Source organism: Haemaphysalis longicornis, unplaced genomic scaffold (genome assembly GCF_048455015.1).
Source record: "Haemaphysalis longicornis isolate Haplotype H1 unplaced genomic scaffold, Haemaphysalis longicornis Haplotype H1 scaffold_8, whole genome shotgun sequence".
NCBI lineage: Eukaryota > Metazoa > Arthropoda > Arachnida > Ixodida > Ixodidae > Haemaphysalis > Haemaphysalis longicornis.
In genome coordinates, this window is record NW_027526445.1 from 3,013,085 (window position 1) to 3,028,413 (window position 15,329).

General features: G+C 46.8%; 1 protein-coding gene across 3 annotated transcripts in view; it reads left to right on the plus strand.

Annotated features, from left to right (window-relative positions):
• Window positions 1–15,329, plus strand: part of LOC144150010 (cap-specific mRNA (nucleoside-2'-O-)-methyltransferase 1-like) — a 267,529-nt gene that overhangs the window by 165,586 nt on the left and 86,614 nt on the right. Inside the window, exons 1-6 of one of the 3 annotated variants that reach the window (XM_077681782.1) lie at window positions 4,607–4,798; window positions 5,704–5,775; window positions 7,791–7,970; window positions 12,030–12,149; window positions 13,606–13,671; window positions 14,888–14,956. In XM_077681782.1, the coding sequence (XP_077537908.1) occupies window positions 4,768–4,798; window positions 5,704–5,775; window positions 7,791–7,970; window positions 12,030–12,149; window positions 13,606–13,671; window positions 14,888–14,956 (538 nt within the window). In that variant the 5' untranslated portion in view covers window positions 4,607–4,767. Of the gene's footprint in view, window positions 1–4,606; window positions 4,799–5,703; window positions 5,776–7,790; window positions 7,971–12,029; window positions 12,150–13,605; window positions 13,672–14,887; window positions 14,957–15,329 lie in introns of those variants that run through there. The other 2 variants (XM_077681783.1, XM_077681781.1) reach the window with 2 other exon arrangements.

Here is a 15,329-nt window from a genome sequence, read left to right on the forward strand (position 1 = left end):
GGGCGAGCACTTCTGTGCGACCCCCCCCCCCCCCCTCCATCTGACAACGGCGAGGCCAAGGCACAGTTTAGGCAGCCTGGCTGAGCATGCATCTCTGTACGGACATAGAACGGATGTGTGTGAACTGTTGTGGTTTTTATGTTCACTCCCACGCGTGAACTATGGTATCTGAGTCTCGTGCCACGGACATTATTGTAAAGGACCTTCGGTGCGGTGTACTAGTTGTTTTGTGGACTAGTGTGATCTTCACTCCCTTTCCTCTGTGGCACATTGCGTAAATCCTGTGCTCTGTCGACCCGTGTAGTAGCTAACTACAGCGGGTCCTAGCTGTAACTAGTTTTTAATAAATTCTCTTTGTGTGTGTCTACGCGTGATACGCGCGTATTCAGTGTGTCTATGTCGTGCTGTGCGCTCAGCCGATCCACATTGTCACGCGTAGCTTTTTACTGGGCTATGCATACCGGTTAGTAGAGTCACTGAGTTCTTAACTTATAATTGGGCAAGTAAAGGGTTAGTGTTGTGCTGGTAAGTGCCACGACCTTTTTTTGAGAGTTATGATCGAGCCGACGCAACAGAACCACAGCTCTGCTGTTTCAACAAATTTCGCAGTGGCCGTGACTGGGTTTAGTTCTTTAGATGAGACTTAAGACACCAAATTCCTATAATTTACCACTCAATGAGTGAGAGCAACCCGTGCTGAGCTGCACAAGCCACTGCCACTCTTATAACTGAACGTAACCATGAATTTGTCTTTTTAGGGGCGAAGCTCCTTAAGTCATGGGTCTGTCCATCCCTTGTGTCTCGTGGTACGTGACCGCCGCATGCTTTCGGAGATGTCGCAAAGTGGGCCGCGTTGCACGCGCAAGAACCTGCTGCAACCGGCAGCGCAAACTCGGCACCGGGAGCGCGAGCTTGTCTGTGTTCGCCAACGGAGGCGTGAGCGCACGTGCACTGCGAGGGGGAGATCACGCAAGAGATCACGCCACGAGCGCAAGCAGTCGTTCTCGGAGATCGAACGAGACGCAAGGACCTTTGCTCGTTTCCTCTCGTCTTGTTCGGACAAGTTCGCCCTAAATAAAAGTTCTTTCTTTACCGTTGTGTCCCATCCTACGTGACAAATTGTGGTGGAGGTGCGGGGGTAGTCATCGATGGCGCGGGGTCTTTCACCAGGTCTGGGCCTGGGAGCATTGACTCCGAAAATAAAAGTAGATTTGTACAATGTACGCACACAGTCTTACTTAATGATGTAATGGGCGAACTTTCACGGGAGAGTTACGGTTACCGATGATCTCCCCCTCTCGAGTTTCGCCCCACTTATCATCATTCATTCCGTGGATATGGCCTGATTTTTTTTTTTTTCATTTTCATGCTCCGTGTGGACGAATCAAGACCCACCAAACGCAAGTATGTCTAGCAACAAATGTGCGGATGGGATTTGGATGAGCTCGTCAAGTACGCTGCCATTTTTCTTACCTCCAACAAAACCTTAAACTGGGCAACGTGCAACTTTCGTTCCAGTATCAGAGCGCAACAACGTTCCTCGTGGCCTCCGGGCAATAGAAAAATACTATCTCCAATAAACAGCTTAACATCAGCCTGCCACATTCAGCCAAATTATGGAAGTCTCTAAAGCCATAACAAGCCAATATAAAGAAGCAGTCATGCATTTGTACACCCGCTAGGGTTAACTTATCTCTTCGTTCGCATATACATGGCCGATTTGTGCAAAAAACTGTGGTTGATTCCTCTGTCGCAGGAATCGGTAAAACACGAAAGTGAAATGTGCAGCGAAATCTGCAGCTGAGCATAATTTGCGGGTCGGCGGCTGTCTTGTGTGTGTTCTTGGCGAGCGACGTCCTGTCGGCGGGTCGCTTCGTCAAAGCCGTACTGGCGTCATTTCCGTGACGGATGTAACGTTAGAGAAATACTGGTGAATCCGGCATAAAGCACTTTCATGTTAAAATATAAACCCGAAAATTAACAACTCTAAGTATAACGTACTCTTTAGTACTAAAGGCTGCTTGCCCGCAAGAAGACCATGTGTACAGGGGTGCACCCTTGACAGGCCGCTTGCTTCGTTGTACTGGCGTCATTTCCGTGGCGGATATGACGCCACAGAAATCTTTATGTATTCCGGAATAGAACACTTTCGTGTTAATATAAGGGCTTACGGTGGAAGAGCTAACCCAGCTACTTCCGATGAGCAGCTCAAAGGAAAAGAAATTCTCTTCGTGATGCTTTTTTCTCAGAGAATGTGATGCATGGTTGGGCAACGAGCCCGTATCCAGAGGTCATGGCATGTCGCAAGAGTCTCAATGATAGAGGCAAGTGGATCTTGGATACGGATACCAAGCGACGTTTATTTCCTTGAAGTTCACATGCACAATTTTACTTTGGAAAAAAAGGCAAAACAAAATTTATCCTAGCGGGTGTACCGTATGTTCTGTGAGAATCAGTACCAGGACCCGACTGCGCATACGCCCGCGGGCATGGTAAGGACTGGCCGCCACCCTACCGCAACGAATGCGCACATGCCCAGTAGGGTCCCCGGTACACTCGGTAAACACTGTAAGCTACAGCTCTTTACAGTGAAATCTCGATATAACGAACTTCAGGGGACGGCGGAAAATTGCTCGTTATTCTGAAAGGTCGTTGTAGCGAAAATCGCAAAATTTAAGACAAATAATATTTCAATGCCTAAAACGACTTAACTGTACAGCCGTTCATCCTTGAAGTCATTTTTCACGAAAAATGCGCAAGTGATCATGAAACAATGCACATTTATTTAACGTAAGTGGCAATTTTCTTCTGGTGCGTGCAGCACAAGCTTCCTAGCACGAAAGACTCCAACTCTTCCACATTTCTGTGGACTGACTCATTGGCCGTGCGGTTTTTCCCCGGTAATGTGCGAAGTTTTTGTACGCTGTCCAGCACATCCGCAGTCCTCACGTTCTCGTCGAAGTCTTCGAGTATACTGCCGCGACACCCTCGGAAGCATCGTCGTTCATGCCGTCCTCGCTGCCTCCTTCATCCTGAACGTTCACGGTCTGGAGAATGTCCTCTGTTGTAGCTCCGCTGATGTCCTGAAGATCCAGCAAGCCACCCGAACAGCGGCGGGACGTAGAAGAACTCGAGGTGGGGCGCGAATAGCGCGTCTGCAGCTTTCTGGACGGAGGAGGCCACCCATGCTTCCTTTTTTTTTTTTTTTTTTCTTCTCCTCACCTTTTTTTTATCTCTCGTATCGGTTCGCGCGTTCGCGGAGCAAGTTGCAAGACGTCTCCTTCTGCACTGCGCTTTGCCGTGTCGTCTGCTAGCATACGGCTCCGTTTGCCGCGATTGTTTAGCGGAAATCTAAGAATCTCCGGCCTTGGAAATAGTATGAGTTCGTAGTACTGAGGCGTTCTTAACATGGCGCGGAATTAATAAAATGATCGTTATTTTGAAAAGTTCGCTATTCTGAAGTACGTAGTAGGGAAATAATTTTACACTGAAACTATAAGCAGTCTGCGTGGGATTTCTTAAATGCTCGTTAATCTGAAAAGTTCGTTAATGTGGTGTTCGTTATACCGAGATTTGACTGTAATAACTCACTCAACTTCATTTGGGTTGTGAAGAACGTTGTTTTAACTCCCAAAAGGTAGAGAATATTCACGAGATTTCGCGATACACGACGCGTGCACTTGATAGCGTCGTTTTTCTTGCCTATGTTAATTAAGCCCCTTGGGGGCTGAGGCTGCGGCGTCTCATGTCGTCGCTGTAAGCGTCGTCTCAAGTACTCAGGGACCTAAAACAACGGTAAACTCGTTTACGTTTCCCGCTAGAACGTAACACGCACTAAAAAAAAAAAAGAAAAAAAGCACCGGGACACTCGTTTACGCCTAGCGCTACAGAGTGCTCCGTGCTTTAAAAACAAGAGGCTTTTACAGCAAAGCTTTATACGCCCCCAACGGCCTTATCTACATTTGCAAAAATGCCAGGGCGCCAAGAATGCACTTATACACTGCAAGCCGCAGGCACAATAGACGGCCCGGAATTTTTTTGTCTCGCATCATTTTCAATGTTTGGTCCGAGCGAGTGGAGGCTTCCATGCTGCCATGAACGAGGCACATTTTTGTCTCGCTGCTCGAAGCCACGCATACACACATTTTGCAGTGCAAAAATAATAATAATAATAATAACGCCAGCAAAATTTACTTGCATTTCTACGCATGCTTTCCATTTGCAGAATCAGATAGTGGGGGGTCATATTATAAAGGAAAGGAGGCAAAAGAAAAGTAGGGCAATATAACACCAACTGGATGCTAATATACTATCTTTCCGAAACTAAAATTGTTACTGGCAACAAAGACGCAAAAGCACGCAAAATGTTCTAACCGCAAGAAGAAAGTTCAAGAAACCAAGAAATCGACATTTTCAAATTTGGCGCGTATGTGGATACACATTTTTTTTTTCACAAGTATTTCTGTTCGTATTAACACAACTTTATCCGATTTCTTTTAAATGTACGCCTAGAAACTTTGCAAACTCAGCATCTGCAGTGATTCTCTTAACACGCGTTAAACCCTTCACCCGAGGTCGCTTCAAGCCGCAGCGTCTAGAAAGAGAGAGAGAGAGAAACAGAAAACATGGCGGCGCCCTGCTTTGGTGTGAGCGGTTTGTTGCCATAGTTCGCGTTTAATGGTTCAACTTCTTTGCGAATCGGTTGCTCAGAAGTTAAGGGTTTGAAGTGGAGCCGCAGTCGCTGGAGTCCAACGGTAGCATTCCGCGATGAGCTCTTTCAAGCCGAAGATGTTGTCCGGTAAGTGCAATACGAAAGTGGATGGCCAACCTGTGTGCGTGTCAACTCGATGATGCATTCCTGGCCGCGATAACGGAAGCGCCCTTCGAAAACGGCTCTCAAGTGGATTGCCCGATCGGCCGGAACGGCACTGCGCATTCAGATTTGCTCGTCGTTAAAGTTGCCTACGCCTATCGTACCGCGCATCGTTCGTGTTGATGCGGCGTCGCAAATTAAACGAATTAAAACGTGCGAACGCCGGCGTTTGGTATCGAAAGCCGTTGCCGGAATTCAGCCGTGATTGTATTCGATTTAGTAAGCTAAACGCAAGCATAACGCTTGTTTCTCAGTGCAAGCACTTCGAAGTCGAAAATAAACGTAGTCTTTTGTATGATCCGCGTTACAGTACTTCTCTACAGCGTTGCTGCAGCGTTTATCGCGTCGCGCATAAAAGCTGACGCTGCTACCCAAACGCTTTCTTTGGCGTATATCTTTTTGTTTTGTATTCTGCCTACTGTGAATCACGATTAATACAGTTCCGCCGCTGGGGCAACGCTCAGTGGTGTCAAGTGTGCACTCTCAAACGCCTGGTTGCTTCATCGGGATTCCTTCTCAAAAAGTTTACTTTCGATACGTAGCCCCTGTGGCGGGCTTTTCAAACCCCATGCTGTAGCCGAAAAAAAAAAAAAAAAAACCAGCAGAAATCGGCGACTGTATTTTACGTCATCTGGCGCAAAAGTAAACAAAGTCTAGCAAAACATGTAAAATTATCAACTTTTTCTTGGAGTATCGAAGTTCTTTTGGAAGCAACAAATATGAATATTGCTGGTGGCGTTTAGAATTTCGGATGCCACTTTTGTGGGAAAAAAACAAACGAACAACCAAGAACAGGACGTTTGATCGGAAATTTCCTTATTTTCATGCAGACACGAGTGAAGATGACACGGACAATGACCATGACTCCCCCAGAAAGGCTCCGGCTTTCCGGCCAGCTCAAGGTACCACACTGCTCTGTTGTTTTTGTTGTGACCTGTGTGTTTACGCTGAACGAGTAAGCGCTACTGTTTTCGCACATGTACCAAGACTGGTCCAAAAAGGGTCAGCTTGCAGAACCCCTTGCAGTACAAGAGTATACAAGTGTAGCAAGCCCTGTTCCATCACTTTGCATAATCAGTTATCGTTCTTGGGGGGCTTGCAGCTCTGTCAAGCTGTCGATTTTTGACAGCTTTTACTGCTCGCTCCCAGCGTCATGTACGTTGTGCAAGATGCGAATAAAGACAAACAAACAAACAACACCAAATGGCATTTTAGAAAGCAGCTAGCCATTTGATACATCGGATAGCACCCCTACGTCAGGTAGTGCTGCATAATATTGTTTGTTCTTGTTCTCAAAAAGAAAAACAAGAGGGGGGGGATCAAAGGCCAATTTTTATCATAGTGTCGGTACAGCTTTCAAAGCACCGTGTCACAAAGGGTTTTAGACTGCTTTTTCTGCTGGGACCATCACATCACAGCTGAAATCGAGCTGGTTTACTGAACATGTGGCGTGGAAGACGAGAAGACTGAAAGACTGAAAAAGAAGACGAGAAGTTGGCAGACTCTGTTTGCAAACTTGCCTTTTAGATGCGACGCTGAGAGGAGCATCTCTTGCCGGCGGCCCTGTCCTGCGTGTGTCCGTCGTCCGTGTCCGCACAGCTGCGTCTCTCCTCCGCTTGCCTCCTCTCCTCCCTCCGATAGCGAACACTCTCTCCCAACATCTGCGGTCGCGCGGCTGCGCACTGTGCGCATGTGCAGTACTCTCTCTCTCCGCGGTCTCCTCTCCTTCGGGCGCGCTGCGCATAGAAGCGGAGTGCCGCGCTCCGGCCGGTCTCTCAGTCGACGGTCGTCCGCGCTACGCTTGCTCTCTCTCTCTCTCTCGCATTACCCGACGATTGCTCACGCAATTCGAGTAATCGACCCAACGGAAACGCCCAATGGAACCCTCTTCAGCGTCGCATCACACCAGGGTTCCCGCGAGGGGAGGTGGGCGTAATTTTTTCTGTTGGGTCTTGCTTTGTTAAAAAAAAAAAAGGCAAGTTATAAATGGGCTGAAGCGTGCAACCTGTTTTGCGGTAGTTTCATAAAACTAGCATGACAAGCGCATTTTAGCTGTAAAGTATTGCCAGGCAAGGCATACCGTATTTTCGCGTGTATAACCCGCACCAAAAATGCAAAAATTTCAATGGCAAAGTAGGAATGCGGGTAATACGTGGGTTTTTTTGTCCTTAGGTGCAGCTTCACGGCAATGCCCGTTCTGCCGTGAAGTTCCTTTGCAGTAACACTAAGCCTTTCATGGCGGCGACTGCGCAAAACATACAAGGACAAGGAAGGAAAAACAAGACGAAAACTAGAATAAAACAAATGCTAACAACATGGTTGGAACCGAAGATGACCTTGTGTACAACAGTGAGGGCTGCGGCTCAAGTGATAGCTCTAGTGAGAGCAGTGGCAATTAGTGAGTTGTGACTTACGCCTCGCAGTCAGTGTATTCTACTTGCTAAATATACGCTTTTTCTGTCTACATAGTACGTTTTGTGTTGCTTGAGGAGTAGCTTTGGTGCAGCATTTCCTGTATTGAAAGTTCGGGCAATGTGCGACTATTCTTTTTTATTATTTTCCTGTGGCCGGAAAGTGGTAGTTAGAATTACATATATGCAGGGGCGGGTTATGCGCGCGAGACTACGGTAATGCTTTTATTTTCAATGCACGCTGGCAGACTTAACTGCACCTCAAAAGCCGTGGTGTGTGGTCTGTATTAACAGATTTGCCTATGTGTTCCTGCCACTTGTTTTTTCTTTAATTGAAGGTGGGTACTTTCGCGGCTATCATCTTCTCATAACTCCAGGCTTTTCGCATCATGGGGCTCGTAATGTGTTTGCATTGAGAGAAAGACCATGAGGTACTGGTGGAGTAGGGTGCAGGGGACCTCGATCTGTGTTGTCCGAGCCCCGTTGTTGCGTACCTACTCTCGCAGTGCCCAAGAAGCGGCCCGAGACGTACTCCATGCCCAAGCTGTGTGGTGATGAAGACGAGGAAGAGGAGGAGGATGATGACGAGGAAGAGGAAGAGGAGCAAGGTGCCAAGGGACAGGAGGAGGAAGAGGATGAGGAAGAGAGCAACACTGACGAGGGGGGAAGCGGAAATGACACCTCAGGTGAGTTGGCTTTGAGTTGCGCCAGTGACGCCCCGAGCGGCCGATGTGTTGCAGCTGTTCTTTTGCTCTGTGAACTGTGGTGAAAGGTGTTGTTTTTGCGGGGAAGAGGTTTGCCTTGTAGGGAAACTCAAGCTAGTTGGTAAGGTGGAGCGCTAAGAAGACAGGAACACGGGAAGACGGGCAGCATAGGCGCTGACTGTCAACTAATGTTTGTTAGGAAAAGTAACATGGACATACTCGTACATCTGGTCACGTGCAGTGACTACGTATACATCAAAAAACCAGTGCAATCTTTTGGCCACCCTGACACTCTCACAGCTTTGAATGTAGCAAGCTGACTTCTTTATCCAACAAGGCGTAAGGATGGGTGACTTATGCGCTTATCACCACAACTTGGTTTGCAATTTTTGTTTGCTTGTGATTTTTTGTGTCTTCGTAAGTAACCATAACTCAGCATCATGGGATTTCTAAGAAGTCGTCGTTGCAGCTGTATGGTTGCTACCGTAGTTGTGTGTGTGTGTGGGGCAGGGTGGCTTTGAAGAGCTTTGATACTCTAGCTGGACCAAGGTTTTTGACATTGCTAACAACATGAAGTAGCAAATGAGGGGCCACAACTTATTGATATTTTTGGAATTTCCTTTTGTTATTCATCTTTGTGAAGAAGCTTTCATCGTCCATAGGGTGTACTGGCAAAAACAGGTGTAGTATTCATCTCGTTGCCAGATTGAAAAGTAGGGGTCTCAAGATTGATCCTTGAGGGACACCCCTGTCAAGACAGTAAGTGGTAAGCTGGTGTGTGAGACGAACCGGGTGGTGCTGTCTGAGTAGGAAAGGCGAGAGTGAGCTTTTGTAAAACGGCGACAGTACGGGTGACAGGGGCAACTGAGACTTTGTCTAGTTACAGGAATTAAGCGGGAAACAATAACAGGAAGTTTCAGAATATTTTAAGGACTATTTAATATCTAACTTTGACTTTTGCTGACGTAAAACCCCGAGAGGTGGTGCCCAGAGGCAGAATTCTCACTTTTGCCCACTTCATGTCCATTTTGAAGGGGCCATTTTTATGAGCTCTGATTGGCTGACAACAGATGATCCAAATGTGATGAAATGCAACCAAAGGGAGGAATTTTTTGTGTGCAGGTTATTGGTTGAAACCTTGCAATCGGGACTATCCCTGGTATTCCTAGTCCTTCCTCCGCTCGTGCCTCCAGTGGAGGAGATCCTTGAACTCGATTTCCCCATGCATTAGCATTGCGAAATCCTCTCCTCACCCGAGTGGAGGGAGCAAATGGAGTGGAGGAGGGACTCAGAATACGGGCCTATGTCACAATTAAAAGGGAATATGCCTGCTAGTGAGCCAAGCTTAGTATAGCCACAGGATTTTTAGAGAAAACATATCATGAAAAACACCTCATGAAAAAAAGACATTTTACCTCATACACAGCTAGTTACGAAAGTTAAATTTCAGCAAAAGATGAGCAATAAGAGAACGTTGCATTGTATGTACTTCTTGAGTGTGTTTGAATAATTTTGACTTTGTCTAATGTTAAGTGGTATAGTATTCCATATTTTAGCTCCAATATACTGCGGAAAAATATTTACCATAACAGTTATGTACCATAGAAAGTTGTTGCCTGATTGAATTATTCTTTTTCTATTCTTTTTCTGAGCGGTGTTAAAAATATTGAGGATAGTAAGCGATTCTTGTTTGATAATATGTTCTGGGCAACACAAGCTATTTTGTAATTGCGTGCAAGTAAGAAGGGCAATATTTCCAGAGGCTTAAAGAGTTATGCTGGATGAATTGTGCAGGCAGAGAACGTTGTAATTTGCAGCGCTCTTATTTTGCTGGGTAATAACCGGTTCAAGATACAAATGATAAGTATTTCCTCACGTTTTGATGCAGTATGTTAGGTGGCAGTGAAAGGCCCCGAAATAAATGGCTTTTAGCTTTGTAAAGGAAATTGGTAGTGTGTCGGATTAAGGAGGAAAAAAAAAATCCCACCTCCCCTTGCGGGAACCCCTGTGTAGATGCGACGCATAAGGGGTTCACGTTGCAGCGTTGGACAGCGGAGGAACGGCGCTGGAACGATAGAGCGGAGCGGCGCAGGCACCGCGTTTTATAGCGCGCATAACGGTGAGGGGACGCGCCGGCGCCAGTTCGTCTGCCGCGGCTATGACGCAACACAATCCAACACAATTCACTTTAATCCAATCCAAGCCAATCCATTCGAATCCAATCCAATGCCCCTCGCGAGAGAGTGTTCGCTATTGGAGAGGAGAGGGGGTGAGCGGCGGAGAGCGAGCTCGTGCGGCGAGGAGATTGGGGGAGGGGCGGACGCCGACAACAACGCCGCCGCCGCCGTATGCAGGGACAAGGCGAGTAAATGAGGGGCAGTCGCATCTAAAAGAACGACTTCATTTGCTGCAGGCGATTTTTATATGTTCTTTATAGCGCAGGGAGGCATCTAGGGTAACGCCGAGATATTTACTAGTTTGAACTGTTTCAATTTCTTCTCTGCTTTTCTTTAAGGTTATAGATTTATGAACCCGTTTAGCAGAGGAGGAAAATACTACAGGGTTTTGTTTACATTAAGTGTTAGTTCGTTTTTGGAGAAGCACTGTTCAATTTTTTCAAGTTGTCTATTGGCAATTTTTTTCTTATTTGTCAATGGTCGACCGTGCAGCTAGAACCACTGTTTCATCCACATAAATATGGTTTGGCCTTTATCTATGGCATGGTTTCTCAAAGTGGGTTCCGCGGAACCTAGGGGTTCCGCAGGCCCCTCCTCAGGGTTCCGCGAGCCACTGATAAATTTTCCCTGGTTCCGCAGTCGCAGTCTTATATGGTGAACTTGAGGTGCGATCGATCTAAGGAACCTCCATTACTCACGCCCGAGTATCAGTAAGCACATCTCGGCGCATAACAGAAAGGCGCGAGCTGCGCAATAAATCTCGCCAGCAGCTTGTAGCCAGCCAGACTCCGAAAACGGGCCACGTGGTTAAACTATTGCACTTGAATCTCGGCCTTATATTACCCCCATGCGCATTTCTCCTGTTTGGAGATAGGTGCCGCTAGCGTACGCATTCGCGTAAAGTCGATGGAAAAAAAAAAAAAAGATACCCTTGCTTGCTTTTGAATTTATTGCACGTTAATGTAGCATGAACGGAATGAAAACTGGCGGGAAGGGGGGGGGGGGTTTCCTTGGCACTTAACGGAACTTAGCAGGGTTCCCTGGGACCAACATGCTTGAGAACCCCTGATCTATGGAATCGAATAAATCGTTCATGTACAGTGCGAATAAAATTGGCCCCAAAACAGACCCTTGTGGTATCCCGTGCGTTGCCAGTAGGAATTTATTGGCTGCATTTTTTATGTGCACCCCTTTTTTACATCTGCAGATGACCGGTGATAATTGCACACCTTTATTGAGGCAACTGTCCTTTGATTACTTGCGCAGAGTGAAATTGTTCAATAGTTTTTAAAAGAAACACTGTGCACTTCAGAGCGGTGTACAAATTGAGCTTGTGTGAGGGATTAGCTGTCATTGCTGACATTCCGAAGGGAATGATGTATGCTTGTTTGCATTAAGTAAAATGAAGGTTTGCAACATAAATGTCTCGGAAAAAAAAAAACGTAGAAGAGCCGCTCGTTCGCTCTGATGACCCACCCCGCCTTTTCTTGTAGATGGAAGGATTTTCGGTTGCTCAGATCTGTTTTCAGGACTACCGTGACGCAGGTTCTCGGGATGCAGCTCATTTAAGTACATGTACGGTGCGTTGTAGTTCAATAGGGATGAAAGTCATCTTTGTCGCGATGCAAATGGGTGTTTCAGTATAGCTTCCTATTTTTCCTGGTGTGAAAAATAGCGTGCGTGGTACAATTGAGTAAACGTGGTATACACTTTGGCATTGATTGTGTTGTAGCCCACCACTCCTCGCTATGGTAAATGCTGTCAGAGGAGACTGCTGTGGTCTGTTTGCGAGGCAGCGAACCTAAAAAGGGTGTCGAAAAGGCTGTGTGCTTGTGCGTATGCGTGCGTGTGTGTGTGGCCCCAGGTAACGCGAAAAGGGCCAACAGCAGTGACGATGACGAGGACAGCGACGATGAGGACGACGACGACGAGCACAGCAGCAGCAGCCCTCCAAAACCCACCGCCACTCGGAGCCGCCAGAGGGGTAAGAGCGCTGCGTGTGGGCTGTGTGGCGGTGGCAACCTGGTGGTGTGTGGTGGAAGGCAGAGCCTGAAACCTACTCGTACAACTACCGCTACGGGGGTCGTCCCGTGTGCTGTGTGCACTTTCCCTGCTCTGGTTCCTGCTCTCCGCGTACCGGGCGTCTGTGTCACTGGTGTCCCCTCCATCCCCCTACCTGAGTTGCGTGCTTGTTGTTAACGCTTCACTCATTTCGTCGGCACGCCTCTGTGTTCGAGTGCTTCGTCGTTAACTCGTCGTGCTGCATCGACCCGGCGCTGGTGGTGTGGTGGTGGTTGGTTGGGGTTGCCCCCTGTGTGTAGCCGTGTGGCTTGGCTTGACCTGTCTTGACTTACATTGGCTTCTTTTTGCGCAATGGGTTTTGTCCCTCAGCTTGCGGTGTTGGGGGGGTTGACCTGTCTGCAGGAGTGCTGAAACATTGGTGTTGAGTGTTGCTGGATTCGTTGCAAGCCTTGAGGCAGTGTTTTGGACTATGTGTGAGGAGGAGTGAAGTGTTTAGGGCAGACTTTACGGTGTTAAGCTGCATTTAGGAGTGTTCGTGTAGGGTTGGTGGTTAGGGATCGTGCTGTCGCAACTACTTGAGACACTGAAGTAGTAGTAAAAATCGCTTTATTACCGTAAAAGACCAAAGCCTAAAATGCGAGCCCATGTTTCAGGTTCTTGTGGCAAATTCGCGAGCATTTTTAATGAGAGGTGTTGGTAGAAATAGCTCAGAAAGTGTGAGAATATTTGCAACTTGCACAGTTGGTGTGGGGGAACGAACAAAATCATCAATATTAAGCTTAAAATGGGTAAAAAAACCAATTTATTGAAGGGCTGGGACAGGACCATTGAGATACAATTATAGCAGTTGGTGTCGCGACCGGAAACAACACATGGTGTTTTCAGGTCTTGTGCCCGGTATCGTTGAGCAGAAAAAGAGAGAGAGAAAGAGAGAGAGAGAGAGATAGAGCTTGCGTGCGTGCGTGCAGGAGCCGCCTCATTCTAGTGGGCTTATCCCGCGCTGGGAGTTTTCGCTACGGTACACCTCGTTCGAGTTGTTTGTGTGATCAGGAGTTAGGTATTTGAAGTAGTGCCGTGTGCACCGCATCAGAGTTGGAATCCACGTACACTACATTTGTGCTGGAACAAACCACTCGGACAGCAGAAAATAAAGTTTGTCTTATTAGACACCTCGCTACAGCTGATTCTTATTTGGTAACGTTTCTGTTTGACGGAAGCAAATCTCTTTGTTCGAACCACATTAGTCTTTTGGTGAAAGTTTGCTGTGTAGGTGCTCTAGCTTTGACAAGGAGTCACATTAGTAGCCAGATTGATGGTTTGTTTGAAAATAGATGATTCGTACGGGTAAACCACAGCCCAAGTGTGTTTTCAATATTAGCTGTCTATTAATAAAAGAACTTTGCCTCTTCCTGTTGCAGCCAACAACAGCAAGCCCTCTGGTGCGCAGAACAACCGGAAACGCAAAGGAGCAGGCACGTTTGGAGGTGAGGATGAATGCAAAAACTTCATCTTTCAAGGGCTGGGATGTCGTTCAGCGAACACTAGTGCACTTGGCAGCTAATTTGTAGGGATCAAGGGCGTAGACTGCACTACGGAAATGCGTGAAGGCTATGCCATCGTTTTGAGCGGACTTGTTTTGTCGCGATCATTTCAACGGGTGCATGCCAGGTCTGTGAGCCGTTACGAGTGCTTTCTTAATGGAAAGTTAAAAAGCACCCAAGGAACAAAGGACGGACAGGACGGAAAAAACAAGCGCTAGTTTGTGTTCCTTCTGTCTGTCTTTCGTTTATTGTGCTCTTTGTGACCTTCCAGTATGCACCAACTAGCCCAACTTTCTGCATCGTTGCTTTCTGAAACCGTCTGTGTTGAAATCGGTTACAACTGACCCCCTCGCTGCCAAAGCATCTGCCCTCTGCACCCTTCCAAACTTAATAAACAGTGGGAGCTTGTAAACTTCTAGATGCCAGGTTTCTGGCATGAGCACAAAAATCACTTATGCTCCCTTTGCCAAGGCATGTGTAAGCGTTTCTATGTGCACTCGATGAAGAGGCCAGTCTGGCTGTCTGCAACGCTTGATGCATCACACTTTTGCCGTGCACGAAAAATATATCAATAAAAACGCTAGGGGCTTCACATTTTCGTCTAAAACTGCTTATATGGTCCCTGAAAATAGTCTTCACAGCAGGGCTCTTGGGTAAAGTGCTGAAGCTTACTTTAAAGGTCACGTGGAATAAATATTATGGAGATGTTAAATAAAAGGCAGTCGGGTTTTCATACCTCAATGTCAAATGTCTTGTGTAACCTCTGGAAAAATGTCTTGGAAGCAATGCATTTGCGTGCAGAAGTGAAACTGACATTAAAGTGACTTGGTCTGTAGTGTTTCATAAGGGAACGTGGGGTTTTATAGAGGTGTTTAATACTGTGCCCTTCCTACTGTCATACAAGATTGATTGTATTGCCGCTGAAAAAAACATCTCCGTAGCATTGCATTTGTGTCTGGTAGCAAGGGCAAGTGTAATTAATGTAGATCAGCTCACGCATTTATTTATAATTTTGGCATTTATCTGAATAGCTTATGCATTTATCCAACTATTCGTACGTGGGAGTTTCTGCAATTATTTTTAACTGGCTTTCAAATGAGTCTGACATTGCGAGCCACGTTCTTCTAAGATTTTTTTTTTTTTTTCCCTTCGCTTGCAGCCACCAAGTTCCAGAGGTTCTCGCACGAGTCTACGGCCAAGGACGAGGTCAAAACTGAACTTCCAATGGGTGAGAGAACGGCGTCGATGAGAGCCACTTTCCTCAGTTCATTGCTCGTCGTACCAGAAACTGTGCTGAGACAAGCTGTCAATGATTTTTTATTTTTTGTTTTTTTTTGCGAGACAAAATTAACGTATTTCTGTTGTTTGCAAGAATGAGTAAAGCATGGCAGGGGAAAAAGGTTCGGGGTCCTATTTTTCACTGCTGAGCTGAATTCGTTGCACCTAACTTGGTCAGGACACGGTCATTTATAAGCGGCCATATCTAATATCGCGGAGGCCACGGGAGCTGCATCATGACGCTAATGAGCGCCGACAGTTGGCGCCTGGATGCCAGCGCCTACGTGTATGGGGGATGCGCAGTGCAAGCTGTGGAGAAGCAA